Consider the following 21,283-nt stretch of genomic DNA (forward strand, 5'->3'; position numbering starts at 1 on the left):
ACCGCCACTAAATTTCCAAACTTTTGGATATTCGGCACACACTCAGAAAAGCTAGGTTTACCATTTAATCCCCATTACAGGATGCTCCCTTCTTGGGCAATGCTCTAACCTAAATTCCATCAACATTCTCCATTACTTCAGCAGCTCTGGTTAGCTGTAGATATCTGGCCGTTGGAGGTCGCTTTAATGCTACTTGAGGAGTGCCACACAAATATCATACTTCGGCCATTTCATCTACCTACTGTCCGTCGTTTAATATTACTTTTTACCCTCTTTCGGGTGGCGTACTAATTATGTATCTTAAGAGTTATTCGTCTTTTGAGATGATCCATGAATCGATCAATTTCTTGTCTTCTTCAAATATAAGAGTCGAAATGCTGACCAGCCAAACCATGTACCTTCGAAAGAAACAAGCGACATTCGGAAAGAGCAACGTCAGAAGAGTACGAACTCTAAGAGCTCCCTTTTTAGGCTTTTTAAGTATATCTATGACTTTTTTGTGACCCGGGAGCGAGCGTGCGTTATTTGCTGGAGAGCAACTTTTTCATATCTCAAATACTTTAATTTCGTGTGATAACAGTCACCTATGGCTCGATTTCATTTATTTATGTTATTTAATGGATATCGCACAATGTGCTTTTTGACATGCGCTTACCGCTACAATCATATATAGCAAATCATCGAAGGAAAGTTGCGCACGGGGTTCTGGGTAACCATTTTATATGCTAGGTGCTAAAACAGAATAAACAGTATACAGAAGATGCATGTTGACTAACGAAGCAAGCGACATTGCCTCTGTTACTTAGCAGAATTTTCTCTTTGCTGCGTTGTTAATATCCCCGTCGCTATAACAACAAAATGTTAGCTAACATCATATTTTTCCCGATATTTTGTGCTTACTGTGTGTATATTTGCGTGTATGATTAAAGCGGGTTTCATATGTAACTATAGCACAGGGATTTATTGAAAAGATTTAACAATTTAATTAAAATAGCTTTTTAATGAAAATATTGTTCATTCTACTAGACATAAAACCCAATATATGAACCCAAGCTTCAAACTTTGGCAAATTGACAAAACAGTTCAACAAAATTTCATTAAAATTTCAAACTTTTTAAGCAGAACTTTCAGAAAGTTCGAGTATACTATCAGATGACAGATGCTATCTGACTCCATAAAGTGCAAGCTTGAAGTGCCGTCAAAATCGTGTTGGTTTTCAAAATTTTCTTTTTTGGGGCGATCTTGTGGCTTTTCTAAACGTTTTCAAGAGCATAACGATCAGCGATCATTTCGAAAATTGGAAATACCATCGGCATAAATCTGTTGTATTAAGAGTATTGTTGTTGTATGGCTATGTTCGGGAATGCACAAGCTTATGTGCTGCTTTTTGTTGACTAGCGAAGCAGAAGCGCTGCCTCTGTTACTTAACAGTATGTTCAATCGAGTGACGCTGTTAATTTCCTCGTCGCTATAACAACAAAATGTTAACTAACTTCGTATTCCGTAACGATGTGTGCGTTACTTTCACGATGTTTTTTGATTACTGTTTGTGTATTTGCACGTATGGCTAAAGTGAGCTTCATAACTTTAGCACAGGGGTTTATCGACAAGTTTTGACAATTTATTTGTTTCTTATTTAACTTTAATAATATTGTTAGGAAAATACGTGTATAGTTCATTATACTAGTTAAAAAAAACCATATGAATCCAAGTTTCAAACTTTGTAGGAACTAAAAAAACTCCAACAAATTTAATTAAAATTTCAAACTCTTTAAGCAAAAATTTTCGAAATATTTCCAGCATGCCATTTTATAGTTCTCTTAATTTTAGTGTAATAAAGAGGGTGTTTGAAATGTCACAAAAATCGTGTTGGCATTTAAAATTTTCTTTTCCTGGTAATCTTCTGGAAAGTCCGACCATTTTGAAGCGCAAAAATCAACTTCAGCGGTCTTTTCGAAATTTATTTAAAATAACAAGTGAAGATTTTAAAAAACACAAGCAATTCCGTTTTCATTTTTGATCACAATTACAGATGTTAACCAAATCCCATAGCATTAATTTTGAAAAATATTTTTGCTTAATGGAACTTAGGGCACAATTGCTCTACTTTAAATCAAATTCTTATTGTTCTTCCTTAGCATGACAGTCCTGGATGGACCACTGCTTCCGCAACTATCTTTCTCCAGATTACTCGATGCTCTACTAAGCGCCATCAATTTTGCACGTTTATATCTTTGAGGTCATCGATAACTGCATTTACCCATCTTTTCTTTGGTCTGCCCTTGCCAAGTTCGCTTCTCATGCGGTTATTTCTTGATTCTGGTTTTGGCGCTCTTTGATGTGACATTCTTTCTATGTGTCTAAGTCAGCGCAATCGTTTATGTATTTTATGATTTATGACGTAATGATTTATATATGTGTGATGTTTTGTCATTGAATGAAGTGCTCAAGTTCAGAGTTGTATCTAAAACGATATGTGTCACCTTGCAGCCTGATTGGACCATAAGTTCATGAAGAAAATGAAGAAAAGAATTCTGGATCTTATATTATTTTGTTGTTATATTAAAAAATATTAAAAATTTTACTGATAAAGCGTTAGCTGCTGATTCCATTACCTTTGTTTTCACTTCTTCCTGCAACTCATTTCTGACATATTTTTCTTCTCCCGCTCTCTTTTCTCTCCCACCTCCCATAGAGTTACTACGCGCCTTAAATGCCGAAATGGCTGCCAATGGACACGAATTAGGCACACTGCCTGAAGATCCCGATTATGCTGATACAGTATTTAACGAACTGGAAGTGGCAAACAAATACGAAATGTTACGTAAATTAGAAAATGATTTGCGTGCTGAACAGGAAATTGTTACGAAATCGTCATTGTTAATGAAAATGCTTGAGGACCCAAATTTACAAACATTGCCAGTCATTTATGTGGAGGAGGATGAGGAGGAGCACTCCGAAGAAGACGCTGATGTTAACAACAACAACATGGCATATCAGTTAGGCGGAGTTGGTACTGGTGTGGCCAAACGTTCCCGTTACTATCGTCGCTACCCATGGAAGAGGCACAACAGGAATCGCAGGTAGGAAGGGAGCCAAGTTCCAAATTGAAAATGTCTTATTTATTTATGAAAGATTGCTAAATCAATTTCAATAAACTCAATCCACCTAAACACTTGATTAACGTGCTTACATTCGCGCGCTTTCTCTCTCTCTCTCTTTGTGTTTTGTTCACTGCTGCGCCTTTTAGCACCTATGAGCCAGAGTTGCGTTATGCTTGCACACCCACCAAGGAGGATGTCTTTAAGTTGCTGATGAATCTACATGAAAATCGTAAAGGCAATCATAGCAAAACCGTGAATTTCTGCAATCGCAAACGTCCCGCCAAGGCAATTTTCACCAACATACGTTTTCTGGGTTAAATTGATGAAGTCGAAATGTCGCAACGTAAACAACTAACTATGAAGGAAGATGGCTGGAAATCAAGAACGAATAAATATTTTAGGTCAAAAGTAATGAAGAGGAAGAAGAAGCAGGAAAGCAAAAAACTAAAACAGAAGGTTGAAGCAATTATTTACAAAATTTTAGTGGGATTTGAAAAAAAAAAATCCAAACCAAAAATATTTATGTAAACCGAAATAAATTAAAGCAGAAAATTTGTAAAATATTAATTACAGAGATCATGGAGAAATATAAGAATTGTAGGCCCTTTATGCAGCTTGGTAAACTTTTTGCGTAAAATTTAAGCATAAAATTAAAATAAAAATTACTTTTCACTAAAATAGTATTTCAATCAAATACGGTATCCTACAGCAGGCAGCTATTGTAAAACATTGTGAGACAACTGTATTTAAAATATATATATATAAATATATTAGTATTAGCAGTCATATAATGGATGTGTTGCATACCAGTAAAATATATATAAATAAATTTTTGGAGATGAACCTTTGAAATTTATGTACATATATAATTTGGAGTTTTTTCGTAGCAATAATATTAAGCACTATACAAATATATGTATGTACAACATTAAAATGAATTGCACAAATAAAAAGTAAACAAGAACAAACAATTTACAATTTAATTGCCTGCATCAAAACCCAAAACAAATTTGTAAATATAAATGTCGTAGTTGTCTTTTAAACTAACTGAATTTGGCTGAACTTGTCAATGAATCTTAACAGAAAAATTTTAATCGCTAACGCATACGTATACACATACACACGCACCTACTTGAACACACTGGAAATGTAAAAGAAAGCTGCTACAATCACAGGTGTGGAAAAAATCATATCAATTCTTGTTTTTTCGTTCCTCTACGCCTATCTACATAACTAATTGCGAGTAATCTAATTGTTCAGTTCAAATAAATGCATATAAATATACATATATACATACCACCTAAGATATAAAATTAAAAATAAATTACAGCAGATTATAAAGCATACGAAATGAAGTCTTGTAATTTAAAATTTAATTAGAAATTGTACATATTTAATAAATACTTACTGATAACTACCCACATACATATGTACTTTTACTTATGCATATGTACATTTGTCGATATGTCAGCCTGTGTGTTGACTAATTGTATTTAATTAATTCTACGCACTGGCAGCTGCATATGCGTGTATGTACGAGTATTGTAACGAAATCGCCAGGGGAAGGCACTTTAGGTTCATCAAGTAAATGTGAAATTATTACACTTGAAATTATTACAATGGAAAGAAATAAACTTTTCTGAGATAAAGAATTGTTCAGCCGTTTTGTAAGAGCGCAATCCTAAGACAGAATCGAACCCGATTTCCTTTAATACATTTCGTAAAGCAAATTCTCACGGCAGTGGCCAAACACGCTCATCTAGCGGAAGGCGTACACCCATTTTGGGTGTTTGGCCGAGCTCCTTCTCCTATTTGTGGTGTGCGCCTTGATGTTGTTCCACAAATGGAGAGACCTACAGTTTTAAGCCGATTCCGAAAGGCAGATATTTTTATGAGGAGCTTTTTCATGGCAGAAATACACTCGGAGGTTTGCCATTGCCTGCCGAGGGGCGACCGCTATTAGAAAAATGTTTTTCTTAATTTTGGTATTTCACCGAGATTCGAACCTACTTTCTCTCTGAATTCCGAATGGTAGTCACTTACCAAGCCATTCGGCTGCGGCGGCCGCCGTGTTGCACACTTATCGGATTATGTAAAGTGCATACTAAAGGCGGTGCCAGTGTAAAATTGCGAGGGATTAATAATATGAGCGGCCGCCGTAGTCCAATGAGTTGGTGAGTGACAATTTTTTCTTTAATTTCTTGAGGTAAGGTAACGTTATAAGAATAATATGAAACTAAGGTAATAATAAAAAAAAATATTCATAGTCTGAACTACACTGAGAACCAAAAACGGCGGGCTCTCTATTTAAGAGAAGATTTTTCACGGGGTGATTTTTCAACTTTCCACAATTTGAAAGCGTTGTTCTAGCATTAAACGATTCATGATGACTTACCAAACTTTAGTGAACAGAAATGTCAACATAGTTTACCATTCTCTGCTGGCAAACCATAGTTATCGATATCGATAGTTCTCACGCAGCTAAAAAACCCTTTTATTTAACCAACAGCTGCGCATTGTTGTTTGTATACCAAAAACTGCAAACTCACGGAAAACTTTGAGTTTGCAAAGCACTTGGCTTAGATTTCTTCTGTTTATTCTAAACATATTATGAGCTTGAAGCATTATTTTTTTCTGTTGTTGTTTTCACAAATTGGAATTATACGAAAAAAGTGATGATAAAACTACGTATATTTTCTAAATGCGCTTCTAATCTAATAGCGCACTGATAATTTGAAAGTTAAACAAACGTTTTCAAGAACTTGATTCATATTCTTGTCCTTTTTATTCCTATTGCCGTACTTACCATTTTTTCGCTAATAAACACTCTAAAATTTATCAACAAATATACCAAGTCTTGCCATAAATTCTGTGGCAAATTTTACAATGCATACAGCGAGTAATGGAGTGGGGAGTTAAGGAAAATCGCAGTGCAGTAATTGCATTACATAAGGGTGGGAAAAGTGGAATTGATATTTACGAATTGCTGAAAAACTTAATATTTCGAAAATGTTTGTTTACCGCGCGATCAATCGTTTTCCCCAAACGTCTGAAGTGACCGACAGAAAAATTAGTGGTCGTCCTCGCGTAGTTCGAACCAGTGCAGCCATAAAAGTCGTACGAAAGAGATTTCGAAGAAATCCTCTTAGAAAGCAGAAAACCATGTTCAGGGAAATGAATGTATCGACCAGATCGAGTTCAGACTGATTAGCGAGGATCTCCACATTAAAGCCTTTCGCCATTTTTGGACAAAGCTCTTGAAGAATATTAGGCACGACAAATACAAGCAGCTTCTTCGGTGGCACGCGGTCAACGACCCTGAAATATGAAATATGAAACATGAGAAAATGTTCACTGTTAATGAAGTTTTTAATAAGCAAAACGACAAAATCTATGCTAAAACTTCAAAAGCCGCAAAAAAAGTTGTTCCAAGGGTTTAGCATCCATCATCCAGCCTCCGTGATAGTTTGGTGGGAAGTGTCTTGTAACGGCGTTACATCTCTTCAATTCTGCGAAAAAGGGGTTACGACCGGCGCAAAAGTGTACCAGGAGTATGTCTAAGAAGAAGTGGTGAAGAAGTTGAGCAATACTCTCTTCAATGAAGAGTGTTGGATCTTCCAGCACGATTCCGCTCCAGCCCATAATGCAAAAACCACACAGCAGTGGCTAAAAAACAATATTCCAGGATTCATAGCTACAGAAGATTGGAGTACAGTTTGTAGTCAGAATTGGAAAACATGGTCTGTCGAAGACCTCACATAAATTTGGAGACTCTAACAATCTTTGGTTCGAGCTGCGACGTCAACATCCATGGAAACCATGCGTGCTGCAAAAGCTAAATGGGCTTATCGTTTTTGCATGATTAAATACAACTAACTTCCTTAAAAAAAGTATTATAATTTCATATCTACACGAACTTAACTTGTAACAGAACTTATGGCAGGACTAAATATATACATATATATACACTTATTTTTTTAATTGTGTCCTTAAAGGTTAGGAAAATGAGCACTATATGTGAAAAAATTTGTAAATTTAAAAACTTAACACTTACCCGTAAAACTGTTCTAAGCACAGAAACCCCCTATTAAAACGTTTCGTATCAATTTTGGTTTTTGTAATGTGCTTCACATCAGCTTAGCATAAGTAAATGTTAAACGAAGTGTTACAAAAGTGAAAATGGTAAAAGGGCACGGCAGTTGTATAAGGGTTAATATTGGAAAACAGTTTGCCTCACAATAGCCACTACTATGAATAAAATATTAGAAACATTTTCGGATTATAAAAGTAATATACATTTTTTTAAATTCCGGTTTCATAAGTATACCGCCGGTACTAATTCATATTTAAAAAATAAATGGTACAATATATCACATAGCCAAGTAGGTACTTTTTCCCATAGCCCCTGAGGAACAAATATCGGCATCTTTCTTCAAATCCATACATACGAGTATATTTTTTACAAGTACCACAAATAGAATCAACTTTATTGTTGCCATGGTTTGAGAGACAATAGAACACCATTGTGACAAATAAGTTTCAAAAATTAGCGCTATTGCCATAAAATAGTTGAAAATTATTTGTGCTTCTTTATAGAAATATATGTATGTGAATGCAGGTTAAAATAGCAATAATAGTATAACTGATTTTATTGTATTACCTGCCTTATGCGCGACATAACTCTTCGACTGTCATATGCGCTCACTTACACATATAAATGCAAGCACACCTATGTGCACATATAATATGCAGTTAAAAGCCAAACTACTCAGCAAATATTCTCTAGTTCATGAACTTTTATTTTAATGAAGTAGGCAAACTAGTTCAAAAGAGACAGTAACTGTACCAGTTGCAAAATGACCAATTACATTGTAGATAAGAATGCTTCAAATGTTAAGGAGTATTAAACGAATATAAATGTTTATGGAGTAAATCGCCTGCTTTTTTTGGTTCCTATGAACTAATGTATCAACTAATTTTACTCTAGTGTGCATGAATTTACGTTCATTAAACGGTATGATGCTGAAGTAAAGGGTTTTTCAAATGGCGCGGGTCGATTTTGGCGCCCTGTGGCAGCCATTTTGTTTTGGTGACATCTGTCAAATCTTTTGTTTATTATTCAGTTGTTTATGACAAATCATCATGGCAAGTTACACGATTGAACAGCTCGTTCAAATGATAAAACTTTATTATCAAAATGAGTGTTCATTAACGCAAACGTTTTTCAATTGGCGCGGGTCGATTTTGGCGCCCTGTGGCAGCCAGTTTGTTTTGGTGAAATCTGTCAAATCTTTTGTTTATTATTCAGTTGTTTACGCCAAACCATCATGGCAAGTTACACGATTGAACAGCTCGTTCAAATGATAAAACTTTATTATCAAAATGAGTGTTCATTAACGCAAACGTTGTGCGCATTGCGCCCATTTTTCGGTAGACGTGGTGGCCCTTCCAATTTCTTATGGCCCATATTGAACCATATGGACCTAGACGACATGTGGTTCCAGCAGGACGGCGTTACGTGCCACACAGCAAACGCCATTTTATTCCATTTCAACATCTACCCGCCCTTATTGAAAACCCCTTTATAGGGCGTTTCGGACATCACCAACTTAAAAATACCAGTTGGTAGCTTTGAAAAAAATAGAAACCGAACTAATACAGGTGTAAGGCAAGCTGGTGGTAAGTGAACTAGTTTAAAAATTAGTAGATTTCACTACTGGGCATAAATATTTAATATATATTCATATAATTATGCATATGTAGCTCAAGGTGTTCTTGGCAAACAGTACTTTTAATTTTATATGATCTTTTAGTTTTTCGAAAACAAAAACACAATTGAATCACACACAAATTTGTGTACATTAATAATATACATTAGGGTGATACACTAAATAAAATTACGATTTTTCTACCGGAATCACAAACTATATTATTTATATATATTTTTTCAGCTTTACTCTAAAATATTTCTAAAATTTATCTCCAAAAATCGAGTTTCTTATAAAAGAAATTCGAAAATATTTTTTTTTTAAAAAACCTCTAACTACCCCAAAATTATTTTGGAAAATTATTAAGTTTTACGTGAGCTGAAACGATTTGCAAATATCTCCAAAAATCGAATTTTGTATAAATGAAATAGTTTTTAAAAATATTTCTTTGGAAAAAATTACCTCTGATTACCGCCAAAATATCGCGGAAAATTATTTAGATTTACGTGAGCTGGACTGATTTGCAAATATCTCTAAAAATCGATGTTTTTTATACATAAATATATAATTCCCGCTTTTAGGGTGTTGGGTCGAGCTCCTACTCCTATTTGTGATACCCGCCTTGATGTTTTTCAACAAATAGAGGGGCCTACAGTTTAATGCCGTCTCCAACCAGTAGATGGTTTTTTATGAGAAACTTTTTCATGGCAGAAATACACTTGAAAATTTGCCATTGCTTGCCTAGGGACAACCATTACTAGAAAAAACTTTTCATTTTGGGTTTCATGCCCTTAAAGGTGTTTAAGTTTAGAAGTCAGCATAAAAATCTTTAAATAAAATTATCAACGGAAGGGAAGCGTACTGATATTTGCAGACAAAAATTGTAATGTACAAGGATTAATGTTCCCAAAAACTTACCGGGTGGGAAATAGCTTTCTAATGATACCTTAGAAGTCTAAATCAATCAAAATTGTTCAAGTTTTCCTTAAACCAATCTTCCAAAACGAAATCAAAAATTTAATAAAAATCTCATAATATTTTGTATCCCTTTGACAAAGTTTTAAACATTTTTACGCAGATTTTGAGCTTAAAAGCTATTACCTCAGATGGTTTTTAAAAAAAATATTTTTAAAAACTGATTTTATTTACTTGCCCTAACCACTATTGATTCGATTCCCCATGATTTCTTCTCATATATACCCCGTTGCAAAATTATAAACTCATCGCTTTTATTTTATAAAACTATAATTCGTAATACAAAAAAACCATGTAAAGCAAAGTTTCAAACTATGTACAAATTTTTTATTTTTATTTATTTTTTAAAACTTCATCAAGATATTCAACTTTTCAATAAGAATTTCTAGATTTTTTGTGGGTAGGTAGTTTTACCATATAGCCTATTAAATTTCAGTAAAGTGAAAATTTGAAGTGACTACAAAATACTATTAATTTTTGGCGTTTTCACCATATAAAAAAATGCATAATCCTGTATAAAAAATCAATTTTTTAGGATAAATATTTTCAAATGCGATCAGCTCACATAAATCTTAATAATTTTCCGAAATATTTTGACAGCAGTCTTAAGACATAATAAATTTTATGATTACGGTGAAGAGTACAGATTTTTTTTTGTAACAGAGTGATACACCCTAACGTTCCCACATGCGCATGTAGGTTTTTTGTTACAAATTTCAGTGCTCCCCAAAACTTTAATAACGAAATTATGTCAAAAAGTCAACAAAACAGTTAAATGGAATATTTCCAGGTCAACACGTACAGCATTAGTTGGTAAACAGAAACCGAAAATGTATTAGGCGAGAATACGAAATGAAAGATCAAAGCTTAACAGGCTTAAAAGGCTTAACATAGAGAGCTGCGTGAGATAATCAGCATTTAGCATGATTTTCACTTTCGTTTAAAAGTATGCACACACACATACATACAAACAAAGAGCAAACAAACAAAAGTTGCTTAGTTTAAGCGAAGATAAACAGTTTTTTACACAAGGCTTGAATGCGAATTTATTATAAGTTCCCATGTACATACATATGTGCGTGTATATGTATGTTTGTTTTTCGAAGCCACACCCCGCTAGTGTTTAGTTTTTCTTACTCATCTAAATGGTGTTGATGCATCTACCACAAATTCACACTTTGGCGCGATAAGTAATTTTTTCCAAAAAATATAGTTTTTTTATCTTGTTTATATGTGAAAAAAGCCCAAAACTGAGCAGCTCGAATTAACACACAACTGCAACCTATAACTGCATATATTTAGGTAGCAGTTGTGTCTTAATTCGAGCTGCTCAGTTTCGGGTTTCTATTTAAATTCTGTTTTTATGTTTCTTAGTTTATTTTTTGATAATCTCTTCATTACATACAAACTCAACTGTCGATCTTTTCTCAGCCAAAAATGTTACTAAACCAACTGCGCAACGGTGCATAACAAGTGGGCTTGGTTATCCACAATGAATCCACTGTCAAGCGCAACGCATCCATTGTCGAGAAACTACAACGATCGCGCACCGTCGCTGCAGGCGCAACACCGTTGCGATCCAAATCGTCTGGTTCATCGTTCGCACGCGAATGCCCGAATGCTTCGTCACCATCAAAGTAGTAGTATTCTTTTCGTGTAGAATTAGTTTCCACAACCGTCATCGGTTGATGTGTACTTGCTGCAAGCGCAAAGTCCGAAGTTCTGGCATGACGATAAAAGGGTAGTGGTGATCCCAAAGGCGGTAAAGTATTGGGCAAGGCGGTAAATGGTGGTGGCTGTATTGTTGAAGGCCACAGTTGTTGTTGCTGCTGCTGCTGCTGCTGTGCCACCAAGAAGGGATTGAAATTTGCGGTTTGCAAGTGACGATAAGGTAGATCTAGAGGTAGATTTCCTTGCGGTGGCTGCGTAAAGTAGGGTGGTTGCTGATACGATGGCAACTGATGCTGGCTGAAAATGGTTGGTTGCGTCGGGTTAAGAGCATTTTGCGTACCAACAATATTTTGTTGCCCAACATTCGCATTCCCTTGCGCAATGCCGGCTTGCTGCGCTCCAGTACTTAACGCATCCTGCGCGGGCCGTTCCGGCTTTATAAAGGCAGTCTCTTGACATTCCTCTTGATAGATCTCAAGCAAGAAACCACTCGATGGTATGCCCGAATAGCCCATACGCATACGTATCTGCTTTGTACCCAATCCCCAAGGACTCGTATAAATATAACCGGTGCGACAGCCGCAAAAACGTTCGCCGCTTATCTCAATAAAGTCCTCGGTGCAAACATCTTTAGTGGTACTAATCGCTATATTAACATTTCCATGCACATCCCCGGTGCCCGCATAGGATTGACCAAAGTCGAAGAATTTGAATTCAACGCGTAGACGGCAGATGTTATCCGCATGTTTCTCCAGTCCGAATTGACAATCACGTTGCTGTGTAGGCAGGAGTGAAGTGAAGGCTGTACGTGGAAAACCCGGGCTGGAAAGGTAGAAACGCTTTTGATGGAAAGATGAAGTGCAGCATTGTTGTGGGGGTGCCGCTGTGATTGCACCCGTGGCTTGAGTGCCACTAAGCGGTGCGATTGGCGCTGTCGCAACGCCAAATTGCGAGCCCACAAATGGAACACCACCATACTGCGGACTCAATGTTGGCCCGCCAGTAAACTGCGATCCATCACTGAATTGTGTGCCTAGGAATTGTTGGCGCGGTTGCACCTCATTCACAGCCTTAAGCAAAGGTTCAGTTTTTAACGCCTGATCTGGCACTCGTGCTTGCTGTCCACTCTGCGCTCCTGATGGCCAAACACCCACATATTGATCAGCACTCACCGGTTTCTGCGATTCATTGCTTCTGTAGCCCAACGCTGGATATCGTAGATATTGAAGATATGGCGGCTTTACTAACACTTGATCCTGTATGCATGGCTTATTATTCCCAATATTTTGAGAAAGTGGTTGATTTGATGGCAGTGGCGCATACAAACTCCCAGGCACCGGTGGCGGTGGTGGCAGAGGCAAATGTTCAGGCAAATTCCAACCAAATAACGGCTGTGTGGGATATGGTAGGTGTTGCTCAACTTGCGTCCAATTTCGAAATAATTGGGGTAATGTGGCTTGTGGTGGCTTAAACTCCAAAGAAGGTGCCGACAACTCCTCTGTATCCTCATCATTGCCGTCCAGCATCTCGCGCAAGTAGTCTTCGCGTTCGCAAGCCAAACGGGTGATTAGCAATTTGAAACCCCTGGCAGTCGACCAAGGTGAGTCGTCAGACAAGAAACGTAGTCGAAGTATACCATCTGGTGTGTGGTACTTTTTAATGCCAATAACTTGGCCACAGAGCAGATCCATATCATCGCCATCGTTCTCAAGGCCTATTGCTAAGTAATCATTTGTGCAATTTTCCGACGATTCGAGGTGAAAATCTAAAAATTGTATATGAAATTTTGTTGGGCAACGATACGGCGAACGGATAACGTAATCCCAACAGGTGTTTGTTGGATAATTATTCGGATAATTCGGTGATTCTACAACACTTTGGCGTGTCTTATAAACGCCCGATAAACCGCACTGTGGCAACTCATCATGCGTCGCGCTGCTCACCAGGCAGAACAATCCGAGTATGAGTAGTACGCGCCGTACTTCAAGGATGCGGTGCGGCTTTAGCAACATGGAAGGTATTACTCGTATATAATTAATTTGAAATAGTAAACCGAATGCGCACCCGCACTATCGCCAATCGAACCTTTTTAAATGCAAACTCGGTTGCAACTGAAGCGTCAAGTGGCGCTTTCAAGTACAATTGCCGCCAACCAACTTATCTCACAACCAATTTTCGCTGATGTCGCGGTCGCTTGAGCTTAGCTCAGATCCGATATCTGTCAACGCATATGTTGTTGCGTGTAAGCAAAACAGCAAAAGGTGCGAAATGCCGAATGAGACTAAATGTTTGATTTCTTCACAATAAAAAGTAAAAAAATGCAAATACACAAAATTTTATTTTAAACAATTTGTTCGTTTGTACTATGTTTTTTTCTCTCTCTCTATTAGTTTGCTGTTCGACCACAACAAAAGCGGTCTTTTTATTTCATCACTAACTTTTGTCGTAGCTAAGTTCAAAAGTAAGATTAAAAGTGGGGAAAATGTACAAATTACAGCAACTGCAACAACTACAACAACAAGTCGAATAGTCGCACCTTTGCGTACGCCAAAGTTTCCGGTCAATTAGACTGACTGTGGCGCATGTTTACACACCGAACTCATTGCTTTGTTCTTGTACTTGTTTGAACAACATAAAATTTACTTGAACTAAGTGTCTTTGCGATTGTGCAATTTTTTTTTTTTTGGTTTTTTGTTTTTGTGAAATATACGAATTGTAAATATAAAATTAAATTCCGTTGCCTATTTGCTATTCGGGATGAGTGTCTCACACATTTCTTCAAAGACGATGCAGTGAATGGCGAATACTACCGCGCTATGATAAACGACTTTTTGATAGTGACCGCGATCTCCACAACAAGTTCCAACAAGACGGCGCTACTTGTCATACTACCAGACAGCCCGTGAAACAATTGATTTACTGCGACGTCGTTTCGGTGAACAATTTATCTTGATAAGATCGTGTGATATCCCACCTTTGGACTTTTATTTGTGGGGGTATGTAAAGTCTAAATGCTTTTTGGATAAACCAACTTCGATTGAGGCATTGGCAACGAACATTCCTAATGTTATTCACAAGATACCGACCAAAGCTCTCCACGAGTCATTCAAAATTGGTATTTACGGATGGACGAATTACGGCGCAGTTGCGGTCAACATTTGAAAGGGATTATCTTAAAAGGGATTAAATAAAATAAATGCCATGAAAGGCTCTACACAAAAATAATAAAGATTGCCTAATCAATTAAAATTTTCGTTGTTTTATTTCAATTTAAAATCCGATACCTCTAAATTGATCACCCTCTATATGTAGTGGTTTAAGATTATGGATTCGGGCCGTAGACAAAAGGGTTGATGGGTGATTTCATTTGGTAGGATCGTAAACATGAAATACTAGACAAAAATTATAAACGTATGGGTGAATTTCTGCCATGAAAACACTATCTTCCGTTCGGAGGTAGCATAAAACTATACAAGGTCCCTCCATTTGATGATGAACACGAAAGCTAGGTAGAGTAGCAAAATAATATTTTGCCCAATAGTTGAAAGGTATAGTATTAAATAGCTTTGACCTGAAAACCAATTTCCATGACTTCATTCTAAGATTAAGTTGTGTAAAAGAGATTTTTCAGGGAGAGAACAACGCAGCTCAAAAGATCCAACAAGAAAATTTCACTAGAGCTCCTGGATCACAAAAAGCTTAACCCAACGGCTCAGTGTAAAGAAAGTTGCAAGACCGCCTCCTGCTTCTAGTTAGCCTTTGGTATTTTATTTCAACAGGCCGTCAAGTAAAAATAAGCAAATAATGCAATTACGCCTATTTTCTTGTAAATATTTATTCTCAAAACAAATTAACGCATATTTTTATAAATCTCTAATATTTATGCATACCTTTCACCTCTCGACAATTAACTCTTCCATTTGCAATAAGAACAAAGAAATTTCGTAGTTTGTTTTCCTTTCGTAGTTTTAAAATTCTTTATTGGAATTGTTTTTTAACCACAACTGTGGGCGAAGCTGCGTTCATTAAAATACCAATAAATATTCCATGCGTATATACTTTGTACATTTTCCACGCATACAAACAGAGCCGTTTAGATGAATCCTAAAAAATAAGTAATGTATGATAGTAATGTCGATTAAACTTCTGCCACTAGCGTGTCATTCATAAGTCAATTAACAAAATGGGTTTATAGTTTACTTTTTAATTTCACAAAATTTCAATTTCAATTTATTTTACAAGCAAAAATTTTAAATCAAGGATTATTTCGAAATGTCTAGCGCCCTACTATATTAAAGAGTTTATTGTTTGCAGTATTTTGATTAGGCAGGGAGCCTAAATAAAATGCGGGACTATTAAAAGATACTAATTTTTTAATTGAAGTTTTGCCAACTTTAAATTATAGTCCAGTTAAAAAATATCAAATTGGCAGTAGTTGGAAAATATAATGAGGAAAGACCTTTTACAATTTGACATTCTTATAAAGTATGGAGGAGAGGTGGGGCATCGTAATAAATCTCGAATATTGAGTTTGAAAATAAAATGAATGAGTACTTCAGACAGTAGTCCTGGCAACACGAAAGTAGCAGACTGAATCATTGGCGAAAGGTGGAGAACACGTAAAATCAGGTTATTCAGTGACAGAAAAGCTACTCGAAAGGTTCTAGAAACCACTCTTTGAAAGTTGTTGAGGAATGTAAATGGCAAGGTGGATTGAGACTTTCAAAACAACGTGCTAGCTGATAAATTGGCGAGCTCTGATAAGACTTAGATCCCATGGGAACAACTTATCGTCAGCATAGGCATCATCAACGATTCGCTGTGTACATCTTGTTTGCAGGATGAGGATAGCATTTTATCTGCCGCTGTCTAGCTTTCGCCAGACTTAGATAATATTGTTTGTGTTTTTCCCACAACTTCTGGTAAAAATCTGGAAAGTTTGAAGACTGTTGAATTATTATATTGTATCCACAATTGTATACATATAAGTTGTTTAGCTTTGATCTTACCCTTTACCTACATCCTACCCCTATTAACTAAAGGTAAAGCATTCCGGGCTTGAACGTGATCACAAATCTGCCGATCAGTGGAGAAAAGGTTGCGTTGGGGCTAAATGTGGCTCACATCCTTGCCATGGAAATCCCACTATGAAATTTTCCGAGTTTACTTAGTATCAACTATTAAAGGAAAAAATAAGAAAAAAATATTGTATAAAGAGTTTTTTGTTTTAAATAACGAACAAAAATTGTTCCCAAAGATGGTTTCCAAAAATTGTATTTGAAAAGTATATTTTACTTTAAAAACTTAAGTTTAAAAAAGTGCAAAAAAAATATTATAAAAACGTAACAAAGAATCGAATATACTTCACTTCGAATACCAAAATGTTCAACATTGAATAAATTTGAAAATAATAAAACTATTCTTAAAATTTATTCAGTTTACTTCTTATTATACTCAAGCCTACAAATAAACAATTTTTCAGAAATATTTACGACAATGTCCAAACTACTTGCATCACTTGTCATGGAATCGCTATCCTTAGTGTTTTTTCAATGATGAAACGTTTCCAATATCCAGTAAATAGCAATCGACTCATCGTTGCACTACCACACTCTACTGACAACCGGGAAGAAGAGTGCTTATATCCCTTTATTAGTTTTGGGCCTAATGTCACAGCTCCAGGTCGCCATATATGCCTTCCAGATTTACTTCGATGGCACTACATATTAATTAACGTATGATCGAAATAATTTCACAGAAAATGTAGCTACCTGCTGGTGCAGTGCTTCAGATATGTATAGATATCGTATTTATGGTTCCATTTAAAAACTTGTGTGCATTCCATAAACTTCCAAAAAAACCAAAACACTTTGCCGATTTCCTCCTCACTGTGACATGATATGTGATTTGAGAAAACTATGTAGAGCTACAAATATATCACTCGGTGGATGAATAAGAGAGTGTGACAGTTTCTATCCTAGGGCATAAAAAAATTAATTTACATAGACCACTTCATGCATAGCCTAAAGGTGATGGCCCAATGCAGGCTGTCTTTGTTTGCTGTACTTCTTTTGCTTGATTTTGAAAACTTGTATGGCCAAATGGGCACTTTGAATGCTGTCACAACAATCAGATGATTCCCAAAAAGAAACAGAGATGTTAGCCATATTCAGTACTAAACTAAAAACTGTGAAAACATATTGCGAATTCTTCTTTTAATAGTAATAATGTACAAGATAAGACGCCAATCACCGAGATTTTGAACCTTTTTCCATTTTTATATATTTCGAGCAAGTAACAGCTGCACTAATTAGTAATTAACCCATGATTTGTAAAAGCCAAGCACTTCTTTAGGTTTTTCCAGTGTCGCTTGCCTGTATTTTCAAGAGTTCAATTCTTTGTTGCATTATCACTCGCCTCCTAAAATACGTACACAGAAATAATTTCGCAAGTAGCGCTTCGACCAATTCGAAGTTCTTTAATACTACTTCAACTACAGAGGCCACTTAAAATTTATTTTGTCTACTGGTCTGAGCTACTAGCAGCAACGAAACGTCTTTATCTTCGACTTCGGCTTCGCTTCCACTCTGTGTACAACATAAAACTCACAAATGAAACTAAATCAAATTAGATTAAATGAACATCCCCGGCTCATTTCCTTATGTTAAAAGCGCGGTAAATAGAACATTGAGTTAGTTGAAACTTTGCCTTACTTCAAGCGCTTCAAGCAAAGCTGCCATTTGATATCATTTCATATATTTCAGTATTGTCTTACTTGAAGCCAAGCAAGCAGCAAAGCCAGCCTGCATTAGGCCTACACCTTAAGGGTCGTGGATTGTTTGTGCGTAACACTCGTTTAACAGGGTCTTACCACCTTTTTGTATTTGGAAATAAGTGGTTTATCAAAAAATAGACCTAGCAATACAGCATATATACAGGGTATAAAGGAAAATATGTTTATCCCAAAAACAATGTGTTTGATAGCGCTGCCTCCTGAATTTTATCGAAATAATAGCAATTTATCAGACATTTCAATTGAATATTAAGATATATATAAAGTTGTTTAAACAAAGTTTAATAAAAGAGTATGTTTAGCTGGTGTTATTTTTTATTTTTATTTTATTACAGGTTTACATAACCCACGTTCGAAATGAACTCATTTCGCATAGTAATGTACTGAAAATTTTTGTTAGATAAAAAAATATTGGTAAATAAAAATACTTCGCATGCAAGATTAAGTACTAAATTATCTACTACATATAATTTAGTACTTAGCCAACGATTTAGTTTATTTATTTCATTTTAGGATATTAAAGAGATTTATCCAGACAGCCCTGTACAAAAATACTTTCCCATACTGACATGTACTCGTATGTGCACACGCATACTGCTCCATTAGTTGTTTGTAATTTCACCTTTTAGTCACGCAAAATCGGACAATTTTTTTCTTTACTTGGGCGTAACTTTTTCACACCCACGCTCAACATAAATTCAAGCGAAATAAAGAGGATGTGCCGCATTATAAAAAATTACCGTAAAATGGGATTTTACATAAATCAAATATTGTTCAATTATGCGCAAAAATATCTTTAAAAAAGCATTTACGAGTGGATTGAAAAAACAGTAAGCCATTGCATATTAGTCGTGAAATGTTGGCTGGCTTGACAAGGTTGTTATGTAGAAGCTTTTGGGAAAAAAAATATTTTTACTTACTAAATATTTATGTAAGCTTGTGCTTCTATATTTATTTCTACAGTCTGCCACATAAAGCGTAATCACGATTGCCAGGAGTACCTTAATAACTGTGTTGTAAATTTTTTTCTTGCTTACGGAATTGGTTTTGATACAAATTTAAAAGAAACATCAGTGCAGGTGAATTCTGCAGATTTGAAAATGGTTGTTTGCGCCCTTTGTGCACTGTGGGGGTATAAATTTAGTGCTTTGAGTTTCGCGCCTCAAGGAATCAAAGATATTCCATAAGGCTGCCGCATAATTCAATAACGGGCCAAAGCAGTTAGTTAGCAATGGTTAAACAAAATGTGTACTATTACTAACTTTCGAAATCAAGAGTCTTTTGGTAAACTAAAAAATTTTGTAAAAAAAATAAAAACAGATACCATGGCAACGCATCAGCTTTTGCTTCATTCCTTTCGTCGACAGCTTCTTCACTTGCGCTACTTTTTTTGTCAGAAGCGTCTGCATATTTACAAAAATATGATTCAAATATCTTCATTCCATATTTATTAACTCATTTTATTAAGTAAAGCTCAACGTCTCTATATTCATGCTTATGTATACCAAATATCTGTGATCTTTTGATGAAACAGCCTATGTCAGTTCAGAATTTTTATTTTTTTTTTGGAAAGCCTTGAATTGCTTGCTTTTCTCGAAATATTTAATCAACGAAGCATTTATAGCCGTAGCTTGAATAACCATCTCAACGAAAGCAGAATTAATGCTAAATTTTAACTCTAACACGTTAACACTCTAACATAGAGTGAACCAAAAAGTTTGTGAACCGAATCCTGAAGGAGCAAGAAGGATAGGCCAGCCAAGGCGACGATGGTTACAAGACGTAGAAGACGATATACGAAAGATGAGAATCTCCCAACATAAAGCGAAAGCGGGATGTCGGGAAGAATGGGGGCGTATTGTAGAGGAGGCAATAGTCCACCACAAACTGTAATACCAATATGATGATGATATTAGAATTTCTGGGCCTAATATAAATAAATAAATAAAGCAAAACCTTCTAAAGTCACTTAAATTGTTTTGCCAACAGTCAACTGATACAAAAACATAGAATATTTTTTGGAAAGAAATCTAATCTAAAACGATTACCCTGTTTTAAAACTTTTTTTCATCGTTAAGAAGCCTAAAAGTTGTAGGTGGTTTGTGTAACACTCATTTTAGCTGGGTGTTGCCACCTATTTGTATTTAAAAATAAGTAGTTTACTAAAAAATGGACATAAGTAATACAGTATATAAAGGAAAATATGTTTGTCCCAAAAACCATTTTTTTGATAGCGCTGCCATCTGAATTAGATCGCGTTTGATCAATTGAATGTTAAGATAGATATATATAGAATTCAAATGATATGAAGTTTTGTATAAAATTTATTTTTAGCCAATGTTGCTACCGATTTTTTTAAATTAAGAATTTTTTTCAATTATTATTATTTTTTTAGCCGGTGCTGCCACCTATGTTTTGAAAATTAAGACATTTTTTGTTATTTTTATATATTTGTTTTTATCGGCAAAAAATATGTATAAATACATTAAGGTAATATTTGTAAGAGGCATTGCCATCTGGTTTTTAAGAAAAATTTAAATTATACCAGCATTTAATTCGAAATTCGGATTCGAGGTTGGACCACAAAATGTGTTCCCAAGAATTAGCAAAACTTTTATTAAAATTACAATATTTGTATATGGTATTGCCACTTAACTCTTAATGCGAAAATAGTAGCTTATAGTACAGCTGGATTACGTATTAGCTTGTGAATATCTCAAATTATATAATTGAGAAAAATTTACCGAAAAAATATTTTTTCAACGGCATTGCATCTTATTTCTTATTATAAAAAAGAGGTTGTCTGTAAAGTCGGTTTACTGACGATAGTTTAACGTGATAACGTCATAAGAAAATACTGATTGAATGGTTGCATTTTTCAAAAGAAAATTTTAATTTTATTTGTTTGATAGATATTTTGTATGGATATAGAGAATGAGTTAACATTAACATAACATAATATAACATAACATAACATAACATAACATAACATAACATAACATAACATAACATAACATAACATAACATAACAT

General features: G+C 35.4%; 2 protein-coding genes across 2 annotated transcripts in view; one reads left to right on the plus strand and one right to left on the minus strand.

Annotated features, from left to right (window-relative positions):
* Positions 1 to 4,499, plus strand: part of LOC128863466 (uncharacterized) — a 54,714-nt gene extending 50,215 nt beyond the window's left edge. Inside the window, exons 3-4 of the mRNA XM_054102631.1 lie at positions 2,696 to 3,083; positions 3,251 to 4,499. Of these exons, the coding sequence (XP_053958606.1) occupies positions 2,696 to 3,083; positions 3,251 to 3,422 (560 nt within the window). The 3' untranslated portion in view covers positions 3,423 to 4,499. The remainder of the gene's footprint in view (positions 1 to 2,695; positions 3,084 to 3,250) is intronic.
* Positions 4,500 to 11,185: 6,686 nt separating this feature from the next.
* Positions 11,186 to 13,515, minus strand: LOC128863889 (uncharacterized). The gene has a single exon (XM_054103293.1). The coding sequence runs from the start codon at positions 13,468 to 13,470 to the stop codon at positions 11,215 to 11,217; it is 2,256 nt and encodes a 751-aa protein (XP_053959268.1). The 5' UTR covers positions 13,471 to 13,515; the 3' UTR covers positions 11,186 to 11,214.
* Between the last annotated feature and the right edge of the window lie 7,768 nt (positions 13,516 to 21,283).

The sequence above is a fragment of the Anastrepha ludens genome, chromosome 5, assembly GCF_028408465.1.
Source record: "Anastrepha ludens isolate Willacy chromosome 5, idAnaLude1.1, whole genome shotgun sequence".
Lineage (NCBI taxonomy): Eukaryota > Metazoa > Arthropoda > Insecta > Diptera > Tephritidae > Anastrepha > Anastrepha ludens.